We start from the raw sequence: 16,318 nt of genomic DNA, 5'->3' as shown, positions 1-16,318 counted from the left end.
CTTTGGTGCGAGACCCGGAGCGACGGAGAGCCTGTCGCTATCCGGGTCTCGCGCATGCGCACGACGGAGCTCCCTCCGTCGTGCGCATGCGCAGTGGGGCAACATCGACCCGCTTGTGAGCGTCCTGCACTCGCGAGCGGGTCTGAATGACCCCCCAAGTTTCTTATGGAAAGTCTCCGATCAATTATTTTAGCAATGGAGCCAGGAGATTACATGGTTTCCCTGGACATTCAGTATGCATATCTGCATGTTCCTATTATACCATCCTACCAGCAATTTTTATGGTTTGCTGTCCTTCAGCAGCATTTCCAATTTCAGGCTTTACCCTTTGGCCTATCTACGGCTCCCTAGGTTTTTACCAAAATAATGTCATGACGACCTATAGCAAACGTCAGGGAGTCAGAATTCTGTCATATCTGGATGCATTCTGATAAAGGCACAGACTCTGGTTGTTTTACAAAACCATCTTCAACTGACCATAGCCTGCTTACAAAAGCACGGCTGGGTCATCAATTGGTAGAAATCATCACTTTCTCCAACACAGCAGATGGTACTCTTCTGGATTCTTTGGCACAGACGGTATTTCTGCCAGAGGACAAGATTGTGGCTCTATCATTGAGAATATGCAAGCTGGTTCAAAAGCAAAGGGTATCCATTCTGCTAGAAATGCAGGTTCTGGGATCTATGGTATCCACCTTCGACATGGTGGGGTATGCTCAGTTCCATTCCAGGCCTCTGCAAAGATTGATTCTCTCCAAGTGGAGCAGACAGTATAATCAAATAAAGTTACAGAGATTCCTTCTTACTCCAGAGGTTTGTCATTCCCTCCTGTGGTGGCTGAGAAAGGATCATCTGAACAAAGGGCGCCGATTCCAAATTGGGTACTGCTCACAACAGACACTAGTCTTCATGGATGGGGAGCAGTGACAGGTCATCACATTAAGCAGGGAAGATGGACAAATCAAGAAAGTCATCTGCCAATAAACATTCTTCTAGAACTGTGAACAGTATACAAAGCACTTATCAGTGCACAGGACCTGAAGGATACAGGGAAGGCACAGAGACTGTGAGAGACTTTGTTAGCAGATTAGCTGCACCCACGGTAGAGAGGGTTGTAGAAGTGAGTTAGTTGCCCTGATTGGGCTAGGCGCTTGTTATTTTGTTTCCCAATTTTTGTCCAACACCCTCTTTCGTTATATCAAAGACTACTAAGGAGACAAGGGGCTGCTTCAGCCCAGACAGACCCTCCACAGGAGGTTGGTAGGGACTGCCGCTGCATGAATTTCATTTCAATATAATTCTGCAAAATGGACATGAAAGCTTACAGTAAGGCACACAGGTGCACCTAGCCAACATACGGTATAGTTAGTAACACCTGTGATCTACCCAAATCCTCCTATTTAGTACAAACACTTTAATTTTAATCCAGTAATTGCACACATTTCTCTTAAGACCTCATACAGCTGAGATAAAATAGGTAAATGATATAAGAAAACATTATTTCCACTGGAGGCTCAAGGTTTTGCTCATTCAGAAATGCTCCTAAATGATAGCAAATGTACTATGTATTGCTCAACAGTGGCGCATCTAGGGGGGGGGTTGAGCAAGACACGTGCCCTGGGTACCATTGGACCGGCGTCCATTCACCAGCCACGGTGAAGGACACTGGTTTCAAGTCAGTGTAGCGCGGTCCGCACTACACAGTAACAAACACCGCCGCCGGGTAGTACACTTGTACTACTCAGCGGAAGTGTGTTTGTTTTGGCAGCCAATGAGAGTCAGAATCTCATTGGCTGCTGCACCCACGGCCGGAGCCAGGCTGGAGCTCACTCATGAGCTCCACCTTTTGGCTCCCGCAGTGGGTGATGGGTGAGAAGTCATGAGGTCTTTCCCATAGTGCAGAGCGGGCCGGAAGGATGGAGGAGTGGACAACGGCAGACGCAGCAGTGAAGGTTCAGGTAAGTGTTGTTTTTTTTGTCTTTGTCCTATATATGTAAGGATCACTGACACTGCATAGGGCAGGCCACTATTGGGGGCACTGCATAGGGGGGACTACTGCTGGTGGCACTGCATAGGGGGGACCACTACTGGGGGCACTGAATAGGGGTGGCTACTACTGGGGGCACGGCATAGGGGCCTACTACTGGGGGCACTATATAAGGGGCACTGCATAGGGGAGACCAAAACTGGGGGTACTATATAAGGGGCACTACTAGGTGCACTGCATAGGGGGGACTACTATTGGGGGCACTATATAAGGGGCACTACTGGGGGAACTGGATAGGGGAAGCAACTACTGGGGGTTACTATATAAGGGGCACTACTACTGGGTGCACTGCATAGGGGGACTACTACTATGGGCACTGTATAAGGGGCACTGCATATGGGAGACCACTACTGGAGGCACTGTGTAAGGGGCACTACTGGGAGCACTGCATATGGGGGACCACTACTGGGGACACTGTATAAGGGGCACTGCATAGGGGAGGCACTGTATAAGGGGCACTATTGGTGGCACTGCATAGGGTGGACCACTACTAGGGGCACTGCATAGGGAGGACCACTACTGGGGGCATTGTATAAGGAATGGGTATGAAATACCGCCGGCCGATTGCTTCCCTTGTATAAGGGGGACCACTACTGGGGGCACTGTATAAGGGGCACTGCATAGGGGGGACCACTACTTGGGGCATTGTATAAGGGGCACTACTGGGAGCACTGCATAGGGAGTCCCCTACTGGGGGCACAGCATTGGGATCACTACTGGTGGCACTGTATATGGGGGACTACTACTGGGGCATTGCATTGGGTGGACCACTACTGGGGGCACTACTGGGAGCGCTGAATAGGGGAACCACTACTAGCAGCATTGTATAAGGGGCATTACTGGGGGCACTGTATAAGGGGCACTACTGGGGGCACTGCATAAGGCGCACTGTATAAGTGGCTCTACTGGGGGCACAGCATAAGGGGCACAGTATAAGAGTGCATTACTGGGGGCACTGTATAAGGGGCACTGCTACTAGGGGCATTAAGGTGCATATGGAATGGAAAGGAGTGTGTCCCCATTTTCCAGAGGCCACGCCCCTTGTGGCATGAAACCATGCCCACTTTTCCATCACACGCACATACCTGAGGGGGCTCCATATTAATTTGCCCTGGGCTCCAAATACCCTAGTTACGCCACTGTTGCTCAAACATCTGTGACGGGAGTACCATGAAGCACCACCATTTGTATAGACTGCTGGATCTGTGGGCCTGATTCAGACCCGGTCGCCTCGACAGAGCGCTCGCTCTGAATCAGGGCCGGGTTTTTTTTAGAACGGCCTCCTGGCCGCTCGCATAGCTGTGGGTGACCACCCACAGCTACAGCGAGCGGCCATGATGATGGTCGCGATGGTCTTGACCATCGCGACCATCGGGCTTGCGACGAGACCCTTGTGGTAGGGTCTAGTGGCCGGAAGCCCCAGAGAGATTTTGGCTCTAACAGAGCCGGAATCTCTAAACTGACATCACTCGTGATGTCAGTGGGGCCGCCCCCAAACGACAGGCGTTCTCATGGGAACCCCTCCATTTGGGCAGCCACCCCCCCCAGCCCGCCCACCAAAGGGAGCGAGCTGTCACTCAACATTGACACTTCGCCCCCTTTGTTGTGAGACCCGGAGCGACGGAGTGCCCGTCGCTAGCCGGGTCTTGTGCATGCGCACGACGGAGCCGGCTCCGCGTGTGCATGCACTGTGGGCCACCATCGACCTGTTGCAAGCGCTCAGCGCTTGCGACCGGGTCTGAATCAGGCCCTGTGTTAGGAACTACTAGAAATTAAATACTAGTTCACAAATAATGTGTGTTGTAGTTGATATACTATTATTCATTCAGGGTTTATTTTTGTGTGCAAGATTACTGAAAGAGAGAGCTATGGATGCCTAAAGTGGTATAAAAGCCCAGTGCACTCATATCAAAAGTTGTAATTTGATTACTAAGCTCTCATACAATCAAGGTCTATTTGTCACATTTTGGGTTTTCAGATCCGAGTCATCAGCTGTGGACTGGGCTGACCAATCATAGCGGAAATTTTGTTGGTTATATCAGAGTCTACTCATGGGTGTGACCCATGTGGTACATGCCTGATGCCTTCAGGGAGGTTAGTGAATCCTGGAAGGCTCCCAGTCTGGCACGGGAACCAATTGAATAAATCTCAACCCCTGACCCTGAATACAGGAATAAGGGTCCGGAACCAGTGTTTGAGAACTTAGGGGACAGAGCTGTGAGTAATACAGGTAATTGGTAGCCCACCTGGAATCTGCTAGCAGATCCTGCAAACCGATCACCATAGCTGTATAACTAGAACCTACACCGTCAGAGGAATCTAAATTCAGTACCCAGTCTCCAGCAACCGGAGGGAACAATGAAGCAGAGACTCAGCATGAACCCTAACACTCAAAGGGAGGACTTTCAGTGCAATAACCACAGCAGATAGTGGTACCGATGGTATGGTGATGTTAGAGTACCAAAACCAGGTTAGGAGCTGCAATGCTGAGAATGAGCAATACACTTGCTGAGCAGCAGAGTAATCTGAAGTGCAATACAGATGAGGATAGCCTATGATACACTACTGCACAGGCTAGAAAGAGAATGTAACACACATGCTTGGGCCGGACTGAAACCAGACTGGAAGACACATGCAAAGTAATGCAGACTGAACTGGATTGGGACCGGAGATAACAACAATAGCAGTGTACTGGAACCAGAGGCTTGAACCGGACTGGGACCGGAGGTAACAGCAATAGCATCGGACTGGAACCAGAGGCTTGAACCGGACTGGGACCGGAGGTAACAGCAATAGCACCGGACTGAGGGCCTGATTCAGAGCCGGGCACTATTTGCGGACGGTCGTTCCCAAAAAGGGGCCGGCTATTTAAATAGAGCGCTCGCTCATTGCAGTTTGTTGATGCCTCTATGTCTGAGCGAGCGAACGAAAAATGCGCTCGCTATTTTGTAAAGACGCCCCTTTGCCATTCGCATCACACGTCATCTCCGGTATTCATTTGATTAATCGGGTACATCGAAAGGCATCTGAACTGCTCGCAGTGCTTGTGGTAGGTTTTTCCTACCGCTATTACTGCGAGCAGTTCAGGCTAAAAGACAACCAAGTGATGTGGTCGATGACGCTCCTTTGCTAATTATGCACTCCCATTAAACGCCCTTTTTACCGTTTGGCACGCCTGCGTTCGGATCTCCACTCCCCCGTTTTCAAGCACCTTCCCCTGTTACCACCCACAAACGGTACATTCTGTCAATGAAATTAGCTGTTTTGCGAGTGCACGATTCCCGACCGCAATGACTGGTTTGCGCATGCGCATTACAACCCATACACATGTGCAGTTGTGCGAACATCGCTCATAGCGAACGAGCGGCCGCTTACGAGCGGCTCTGAATCAGGCCCTGAAACCAGAGGCTTGAACTGCACTGGGACGGTACCAGCAACAGAACCGGAATGGGACCGGGTGAGAGTAACAGCTTGATCACAGGCTGGTAAAGGTACAGACTAGAGACTGATCACAGTGCAGGAATAGTGAACTACATTATTCCGACAATGGGCCTGATTCAGCAGAGGACGGAATTGCAAAACCACAAACAATTTTGTCCTGCAAAAATGCAAATGCAGCAGGAGGTGTCTGACACCTCCATGCTGCATCTGTGGTCACAGCCCGGGATTACCATCACGACCATCCATGGACACAAATCCTGGGCTTGCCACTCCCGGAAAATGGGAGCGACATGCCCGTTTCCGGGAAAGCAGGCTGTCCACACACTGCCCCACAAACGCCTCTGCTTGTCAATCAGGCAGAGGCATACAGGGGCCTGCGTGCGATTTAACAGGACCCGTTCTGCACATGCGCAAAGCAGACCATGCGCATGTGCAGATTCCCGATAATCGGGAATCTGCGATCAGCAGTGAACTTGTGTCATACTTGCCTACTTTTGAAAAAGCATTTCAGGGAGATTGTGAAAGTAGCACCTATGAGCGCAGTGGTAAAGTGGTCCTGTACTGCTACATCTGAGAGGCGTGTCATAAAATTGATTTACATCCACATGTAAATGAGCCCCAAAGCAGTTAGTAAGATCTACTTGTTGATGAAAACACACTGATACTTCTCAGAAAATACATGTAACAATAGGGATCATTGTGCCTTATAACCAATGCAGGGAAATTATACTAATGATCCCATTTGAATGTATACATCTCTGTTTTTTCTTTTATAGAACAGTGTCATAATGGGGATAAGGTGAAATGAGGGAGATTGGTAGACTCTTCAGGGAGACAGGGAGATTGCTGCTATTTCAGGGAGTCTCCCTGACAATGAGGGAGAGTTGGCAAGTATGACTTGTGTGCACTGCTGAACCAGGCCCAATGTGTTAGTGGCAGGTGCAGTCTTAAATAGGGCACTCTTGCAAGGGATAGGAGAGGCATTTATGTGAGTGCAGCAGATAGGTAGTGACTGGATACCAGAGCTCACCTGATCAGAACCAACATGGCTGCGCCCATGACCCTCAGTAGTACAATGACAACGCTCTGGAACAAAATGGCCCACCTTAATAAAACACCGCCGGACAGGGTAAGTATGACTATGCCCCAGATTTATGACACTTTTTTGCTAATTTTACATACAGAAATGTAAAAGTGGAAAAATACGTTTTCATAATGAATCAAGCTGTATTTCAGACTTGTGTGCTCTACAAGAATACTACGTAAATATTTCTAAAATGCATGTCTAGACTTGTAACGTAATTCCATGTACTTAACAGCTTTGCCATATATGTATCTGTACTATAGTGGTTTAACACACATACTCTCGTTCATTTACTAGTGAAACACATTACAAATTGGTTAACCTATATTCCTTATTAATTATACTGAACTGAACCCCCTGATGTTTTGATTTTCATTGTCCCTCTGTGATTTGCATGATCACTTTTATGTTGATTTTGGTTTGTTCTTTGTATTATTTGAAAATTTTCAATAAATAAATTTGACAAAAAAAAAAGGAAATAGAAATATAGAACTAGGAAGTATAACTGAATCACGCAGTCTGCATTACAATTATAATATTCTTTTTCTTTCAGGCCCAAAGTCAAAACATTGGTTTCACGTCATTCACAGTTTGCTGACCCAGTTTTACAAACCTTGCAAAGTAAATCACGGCTGTGTGTAAAGCAGAGCAACCTGGATTGCATAGATATCAAGGTAACCTCTTCATTACACGATACCTAATATGGATACCTTTATTGTTAACATGTTCCTGCAAATACCAATGACATCTTACTCCTATGTGTGTGCATCTAATGTGCATGCATGGAGGGTCATGTTCCCAAGGAGCAGTGTGCAGCATATAGCATGGTTCTGGTGAGTGTATTATATAATATCAGAGTACACCCTTTTTTTTCCTCCAGATATTAGGTTTCCTCCAGATATAGGAAACTAGCAGCACTGAAAATATAATACAGCAGCCTATAGTGCTTGGAAAATATGTGATTCTGTAGGACACACCTCTACATGTACCATCTCATTAGCCTTAATAGATGCAGAGGTACTGGGCTGCAGGAAGGTTTGAAGAGGGGGCATATTGGTATTGAACAACGTCTGGACTAGGCTGCAGCCCCATTTAATGTAATGGTTATATATGAATTGCTTTTAAGAAACCGGATATCACAGTCCCACAATAAAAAGCACTTCTGGAATCAGCAGAATTGCAACCCAGGACCTGCTGGTGTTTCTGTTGGTTGAGCCACAACAGTGTCAGTTTGCTCTGAATCCTGTTTTTGACATTCTTGAACTTTCTGAGCTGTCCCTCTAGCCTCAAACCTCCTGTCCACAGCCAATCCCCTGCAGGCTGTCAGTATATAAGGCAGGAAGACAAGCCATTCAGTACTAGTTATATATCCTGGAAGATACAGTACTTGCCCTGCATATCTTTCTTCTGCCTGATACCTAGTATTGACCCAGACTGTTTGGCCATGTTCGATTGTCTGTTGCACTTGGACCTCAGTCTGTTTACCAAATACCCTCTTGTCTGCCACCTGGCCAGAACTTGGACTTTTATCATTACTCTGCTTGCTGCCAGCTCTGAATTCTTGCCTGCTCTTAGATTATGCTTCTGCCTCAGTCCTCACACCTGTTGACTCCAGCTAACAGACCACTGTCATATCCAAACCTAGCATACATAACAAAGTGGAAGCTGCTCAAATTAATTTGGCAATACTCTTCAGGTGAATGAAAAGGAGGGGTTATACTAAACAAATAAAAAACAGAAGGGGGGGGGAATTACCCCCAGATATACCTCAGTACACAAAATTATAGGTGCAATGATACTTGAAAACTATATGGTAATAGAAATTTAGAGATAGTTGTTGCATGCATTTGCAAATACATGGTAAGCCACCAGGCCAACTTCACAGCTTCTCTGATACTGGTGGTCCCTACACTGCATGATATCAGTACCCACTCTGGGCCATGTAATTGGCCATGTAATTGTCTATAGTAAGGCGTCATGGTAAAAGAACATACAGAAATACATTTAAATTGAGAGCCAGCTTACCTGGGAGTCACCTCTGGGACCTCCAATTAACACTATAAGCATGCCCTCCAAATGCTGGCTCCATCTATGCCTCTCAAAACAGCAAACATAACAAATTGGAGGGTGCTCAAATCAATTTGGCAATGCTCTTCAGGTGCATGAAAGGCAGGAGTCATACTAAACAAAAAAACAGAAGGGGGTACAATTTAGTGTGCTGGGGGACACCCCCCTTTCTGTTTTTATATTTAGTATGACCCCTCCCTTTCATGCACCTGAAGAGTATTGCCAAATTGATTTGAGCAGCTTCCACTTGTTATTTTTGCTGTTAGATGGAACCATCATTTGGCAGGCATGCTGGTTCATCAGCTTGGTCTTCTGGACTAGGTCAAGGATGCACTAGTGCAGTATTCTGTCCTCACTTCTTTAGAAGCATTTATTTAACTATCAGTATGCATTGATAGATGGAGCAAAGATTCCACAATCTATCAATCTGTTCCCATACATTACAGATATTTTTCAGTGATTTGTAGATAATTTTCAGGAAAGACAGATCTGCCAATATTGAAAGGCTTATAATTTTACTATCAGTGGTCTGCAAATCAGCTGATTGTTACCATACACTTGCAATCTACAGCACAGATTGGTCTGTAAATTCCAACAAGCTGGACAACCTGTCCAATTATTTTTTGGTCGGAATCTTCGTTCTGTAAACACCATACATTGCAGATTTCTTTACCAAATCATCTGAAAAATGCAGAATTTCCAAAACTGATTGCTGATGTATGGGGGCCTTTACTCGAGCCGAGTCATCTAGAAGAGTGGGAAAGTGTCCCTTTTTATACCAGGGAGAAGTATGACATTTGGGTTGTACCTGCACAAATAATTTAGAGAGACGCAGGAACCGGCAATCTGGTGGGGAGAAGTTTTTAGGTTTTTACTTGAAGTCCGTTTGTTCAATCCTAGGTATCTCTTTGAGTTTGTAGTTGGCTTAGCACCCTCAAACCAACATACAGTCAGAACAGGTCAACCAAAGCCTTGAACAGTTCTTGAGATGCTATATATCACATTCTCATAGGAACTGGGCATATTTGCTTGCACGGACAGTGTTAATTTACAATAATGCCCTTGAACATCTTATCTGAGTTGTCTCCATTTTGTTTTGTGCACGGACACCATCCAAAGGTCTGTTTACTTGAGAGTAAACTTCTTAAATCTTTTGAAATAAGGAAGACCCCACTTCATCTCAAGGTGATTTAGGAATAAAGTTCACGTTTCCTTGTCACAGGCTGCAAAATCGGCAATATGTTTTTAATAGAAGCCAGGGAATTGGCAATGTCAAGATGGGGGACAGAGAATGGCATTCTATCTGAAACATCAAAATTAAATAGCCTTCTGTAAATTTTGGGTCAAAGTATATTGGTCTTTTTAAAATAATCAGGATGATTAGCTATGTAAGCTACTTCCCCATCACCAGTCTTTGTTGATGGTCATCCTGATGAGGTGGAATTTCAAGAAAAGTGTGGATTCAGACCTTCACGTTATTTGTAATTGTATAATACTGATGTTTGTGACCCTTTACTGTACCCATTGCTCTATTTCCTTGATCCCTTTTTACTGTTTACAGCTTTGAAATCTAATAAAACTAATAAAGCAGAAAAATGTTTGGGGGCAAGTGAATTACCTTTTCCACTGCAACAAATATAGTCCTGGTGAAAGATTATCTGCTAAGTCCATGTATGCTGAAAAATTATAGAAAGCATTGCATAGGGAACATCCATCTAAATACCATAATTTGGGTTCCATGTGCCTTACACGAGGGAGGTAATGCCAGAAGCTGGGTATCACAGTCCCACATAAAAGCACTGCTGTGGTCAGTGGGATTTAAACCCACATCCTTGTGCACTAGAAGTTAGTGCTCCTGCAGGCTGTGGGTATATAAGGCAGAAAGTCCAGCCTTTCACTGCTGGTGATATTTCCTGCTTCTTGGAAGATACTTTCCGTGCATACCTCACCCCTTTTTTACCACATTTGATTGCCTGTTATTGACCTGGACTGTTTGACCACATTTGATTACCTGTTTACTAACACACTGGCAAGTAGAGCAACAGTAAACAGTTCAAGTTCTGTGCCTGCCACCAGCACCAAGTCCTTGCCTTTCCCTAGACTTCTGCCTCAGTCCTTATCTGATACCTTGTACCTGTTGACTCCAGTCTGGGAAGCACTGCTTATATAATCAGAAAAAGCAATGCAGTCATAGGGCCTGATACAGGTCCGGACAGTATTGCACAGCCGCAATGAAGCAGCTGTGCAATACCGTCCAGCAAATATTAAAATACTGCAGGAGGCCTCTTTAGGATGCAGACGGAATACATACTAATTCAAATCCCGACAGCGGCTGGCCGACACGGCTGAAAATCCCGATTGTCCCCAGGTAAGTATCAACTAACCTAACCTAACCCCCCTAACCCTCCTTAGGGATGCCTAACCCTAACCTTCCCCCCAGTGCCTAACCCTAATCCCCCCTCTAAGTTCCTAAACCTAACCCCCCCTTCCCCGCCTCCTAAACCCGGGGAAGTGCCTAACCCTAAGTCCCCCCCGGGGGTGCCTAAGGGCACTAAGGGCCTGATTGAGTACGGATGGCACAGGCTGCGTTCACACGCACCCGCTCACTATGAAAATATGCTAATGAATGCAATCGCACGGCAACCGCAGCAGTATACCAAGACACCCACCACTATATAAAGCCGCCCACTTCCCATGACATGCATCTGCAAGTCAGTGAAAACATTGGTAACATCGAGTAACATCGAACTCATATGCACAGTTGTGGTTGACCTGACCCTACCGCAGAAACTGCTAAACTTCCTGTCGCCAACTAGATCTCTGGCTACATATACAATCGCAGGGGCTTAATTATGCACCCCCTGTAACGGCGACCACCACCCCCGTTACCACCAAACACTTATTTAGAAAGCACTCTGGTTTCACAATGGTGTTGATATAATGTATTAATGGGTTACTGTTGAAAAAAAAGACACCTTTCAGTGAGGAAATATAATATTATTTCCTTTTAGCCATTTATTTGCAGCGTTCCCATAAAAAATCAAAGCAGCCGGTAATGATTCCAGTGTAGATATACTTACAACTAGCATTCCATGTAAGAGATAGTCGCTTTTCATTAATAACTGTAAATCCAAGTGTTCTCAATTCACAGAATATATTATCAATGTAATTTTAGCAGCACTTACATAGCCACTTGGCACTCCTATTTCATACGCCGGCTCTGTCCTTCGCTGTTCCCAGTATAATACCCAGGATATTGTATTGCACTATTACCGGTACCTCTCATGATAGCGCACCTGCTTGCCACTACTGATAGATTATGCCTCCACCACGGTCCGCTCAGCCGCTCGCTCCATGACACTGGATACCGGTGGTTACCTTCCTAAGGACTACAAGTGAGTCCAATATCACCGCGAGGAATAGTGAAGGACAGAGCCGGACTGAGCTCATTGTATGGCTCACCAATATCCCCCACCATAATTCACGTCTATTCAATGCCGCCGCATGCTGAGCACGCTATTGACATTGTACACATTCAGTGGGGTTGAATAGTAATGCGTGATGGTGGGGGGGTGGTGAAGGGACTTGGGTAGCCATACACAGAGAGGAAGGGAGGAGGGAAATGCAGAGTAATGTGTTTTAAAACGATTGAACCTGACATGATCTCTCTTTATGAAAAACTTCCCGAGCGTCATGCGGACGGCCCTGTAATGTGTACAATACAATGTCTAACGTATATCGGTTCAGCGTAAGAGCTCACACACCAAGTGAAGATTAGAAAAAAATACAGATATCCGTTGATCATTCATGACAAAGCACAGTCCCATCAGCCAATCAGCATACGACGCTACAAAAGCTTTGCAGGCTATTTCACGCATGTGCTGCGCGGGTTAGGAAAAGTGACATCTGCTGGACAGAAAGTTTTATTACACACTTCAGCTTTTTCAGCACTTCAGTACACTACGTTGCGCTTTACTGCGATATACATCTCAATGGCATGGCGCGACTAGCATGGTGTATGGAGCAAAGATGTAGCAGGACACATCTGTATATTCACTTTTTGTGGGGGGGAAAGATTCCACTGTTTTAGCAGCTACCTGAACAAGTAGTCTGTGAAGCTGATGCAGAGCGCACCGTTTGCTTTTTGTACAAATCCGTAGATGGCTTTGTTGGATACAGTAATGCCAATTACAGATGTGTCCTCATACATCTTACTTCCGTGTGCTACACGTGAGCACTGTGCAACTTGCTAGTGCTGAGCGTCTTTTCCTGCCACTTATTACCCTCAAATGCATCTTATTTGCAAAGTGACACAAATAGAATGCACAATCATTTTCTGCTGATTAAAATGATATGCAGCATGCCTATATTCTGTGTGCTACTGCGGCTGTATCTGCATGGAGTTGGGGCTGATGGCATACAGTATCTAGATGGGTCTGGTGGCTATATATACAGTATAAGTATATAATGGGCATGTGGAAGAGTGTGATGGAAGGAATACATGAGAGATGAGGGCCCTGCTTGTGATAGGTTACAATCTATCGGGGAGGGGATTGTCATATAGAGGTGACACAGAATAGTGAGTCAATTTGCTGGGGCAAAGTGGTGTGTTAGGAGGGTAGGAAATTGTTATTCATCACTAATAAAGCCATAAAGCCACAATGTGTGGAAAATGCACATCTTTGTGGTCAACATTGTAATTTGCCACCCCTCTATTTTAATTACTCACAATAACACTGTCACTCATTGTTACTCGCCCCCCCTCACCCTACATATAATTTTAATTGTTAACAAAGATAAGTTCACGTCACTGTAATATTGCCCCCTGCTATAAGTAGCTAGAATAATGCTAATGTAAGTGTCACAAAGCGTATAGCCCTGCAACCCACATATCCCCCCCACTCCCATCTACCTCAAAACACCAACACCAATACAGAATCATACTTATTATTAGTATTAACTACTAATGATTGATAATTAATGACTCTCGCACTCATTACCGTTCTCTGTACACTGCTGCAGGGGCAAACTCTTTTCAGCTCCGGACAGCGCACACCTGACATCTTTAGTCAATTAGCAGTCGGGGAAGAGGGGATCAGTATAATCCATGGATGCAAGTGATAAAATAGCTGGTCCCGAGAGAGGGACCAGTCCATCAAAGTAGCAACCATAGAATTCCTGGGCCAAGTGGATTCTCCAGACACCCTTCAAATTCCTGCTCCCTCTGCTGTGTATGCAGCCTGATCAGCCTTGCGATTAATCAGGCACTGGTGACCAGGCCGGGCTTGCAGACCACCGGCCCATTTGGCATGTGCCAGAAGTGACATGTGGCCAGTCCGGCCATAGTAGCACTAGGTTTCTATGCTTCCACCTTCCTGTCCAGCTCATAAGTCTGGAGTGTTGGTCATTTCATGATACAGTATGAAGCTTATGGTATTTTTTTTTTAATCAAAGGTAGTTCTGATATAGCCTGGAGGTATGTTTTGGGTCATTATCTTGATGTAGGATGAACACTTGACGAAGTAGGTACACTCTGTGCAAGTCTCTGACTTGGAATCCAGTGAAAGAGTCCCAGACCATCACACTTATTCAACAATATGCATATTTTAGGTAAAAGAGAAATTTAGGAGAGAGAGAGAGTCAGGTTCAGAGCTTAATAGGTTGAGAAACAAAAGTTTTTTCTATCTTGTATCCAAAATTATCCAATAACAAAGTCTTTCAAGGGCAGAAAATCCTTTTAACAACTTGTCTGGCATGGTCGCATCAGATGCATCCACACCGGGCTGGTCTTTCCCTGACATGGTCGCATCTGATGCGACCAGTCAGAAACGCCCAGTGGGCGGCTTGCTGAAAGATAATCTTCCAGAAGCCACCAATCTCAGAGGGACCACATGGTCCCTCTACAGCCTTGGATGCTCCCCCTGCCCTGCATGGGTTTTTAGAGAGCATTCACAAATTTGAAGGCTGTGGGAGAGTCAAGGAAGTTTTCCAGGCAGAAGTGAGAGGTGGTTACCAGAGATGCTGGTCAAAGGTAGATATGAACGGGTATCATTGTTGAGGACTTTGTAGGTACAGATGTGGCCTTTCTTACCACTGCGCTAAATGAATTGTTAAATAATTGCTTAATTAATGTATTCTGCTATTTTATGCACAGCTCCTGAATTCCATTTTGGATCAAGCTTTAAGAACAGCCAAGAACATGCAGAGAACTTCTGAAAGGATGGTACAACAATTGACTGCAGATTTGATTATTCGTCCTTCTTACAGCAGCTCCTACAGCTACACATAAACTTATCCATCCCACAATAAAAATCTGAATTGTGTGTAATTTGTAATCTCTTATCTATATATACACATTTGAGTCACATTATTATGACCACCAGCTAATAGCCAGAGTAACCACTGTGTGCAGAATGGACAGGAGCTAGACAGGCTGGGAGCGACTCAATAAGGTGCTGGTAGGTTGGCACAGGTATCTGGAGCCATGCTGAGTGCTGACCGCAGTGCATCCCACAGCTGCTGGAGGGTGCATAGAGTGAACACAACGATTGAGGTGGTCCCACAGATGCTCAATTGAATTAAAGTCTGGGTAATTAGGGGGCCAGGGAAGTACTTGGATGTCTTGTTCGTGCTCGTCCAACCACTGTCAGACATTTAGCTGTGTGACATGTTGTGTTGTCTTGCTGGAAGATCCCATCTGCCTCAGGGAAGACAATCAGCATGTATGTGTGTACGTGTTCTGCAAGGATGGATTCATAACCAAATCGGTTGAGGGTGCCTTCCACATTGATGAGTGGGCCCAGAAAATGTCATGAAAACATTCCCCGGACCATAACACTGCCATCACCAGCATGTGTTCTTCCAGCAATGGTTGCAGGGTGATTGTTCTCCAGTGTTTCTCGTCTGACACGCCAATGTCCATTCAATGAAGCATAAAACATGACTCATCGGAGAAGGCAACCATTCATTAATCAGCGGAGGTCCAATTCCAATACAGGCGTGAAAATTTAAGCATTTTCTGCCGATGCACCTTCGTTAGCATAGGTGCAGTAGCCATCCATTTGCTTCGGAGCCCCATACGTAGCAGAGTTCGCTGAACTGTCATTTTAGACACACTTCTGGTGGCCCCATGTTCATTTTGACAGTGAGCTGCTCCACTGTAGCGTGTCGGTCAGCCCTGATGCACCTTCGTAGCCGACTTTCACCTCTCACATCAATGGCACGTGGTGCTACGCAGTTATTCGCAATGGTGCCATTTGTCCAGTCACAATACACCTTCACCACAGCAGCACGCGAACAGCTTACAAACTGCACTGTTTCAGAAATACTGCCACCCTTGGCCCAAAAGGCAATAATCATCCCTTTTTGCAACTCGGATAAATCTCCCCTATCACCCATGACAGTAGCTAGTGATATGTGTGCAGACAGCCTATCGCACACCTAATATACCCACCAAGCCAGCGCACTGCACCTGACGTACTTCATGAGCTGCGCGCTGCCGACGTCCAATGTCGGAGGTGGTCATAATAATGTAACATATGACTATATTGTACTGCACATTTCTTGTGAGACTATGCTGCCTGCACACGTATACACTTATCCAAAAAGACTCTGCACTAGCACCCGCTGCTCAGTGGCAAGATAACACAATATACTGGCATGTAAGGGTGCATGTGCAC

The 16,318-nt window shown here is 45.8% G+C and overlaps 1 protein-coding gene across 1 annotated transcript in view; it reads left to right on the top strand.

The window, feature by feature from the left end:
* Positions 1 to 14,967, top strand: part of AKNAD1 (AKNA domain containing 1) — a 135,679-nt gene extending 120,712 nt beyond the window's left edge. The window contains 2 exon segments of the mRNA XM_088459806.1: positions 7,126 to 7,246; positions 14,794 to 14,967. Of these exon segments, the coding sequence (XP_088315932.1) occupies positions 7,126 to 7,246; positions 14,794 to 14,967 (295 nt within the window).
* The last annotated feature ends 1,351 nt before the right edge of the window (positions 14,968 to 16,318 follow it).

Source organism: Taudactylus pleione, unplaced genomic scaffold, assembly GCF_031769625.1.
Source record: "Taudactylus pleione unplaced genomic scaffold, aTauple2 ptg000936l, whole genome shotgun sequence".
NCBI lineage: Eukaryota > Metazoa > Chordata > Amphibia > Anura > Myobatrachidae > Taudactylus > Taudactylus pleione.
Note: the sequence above shows the minus strand (reverse complement) of the source record. Positions and strands in the feature narration are given on the sequence as shown.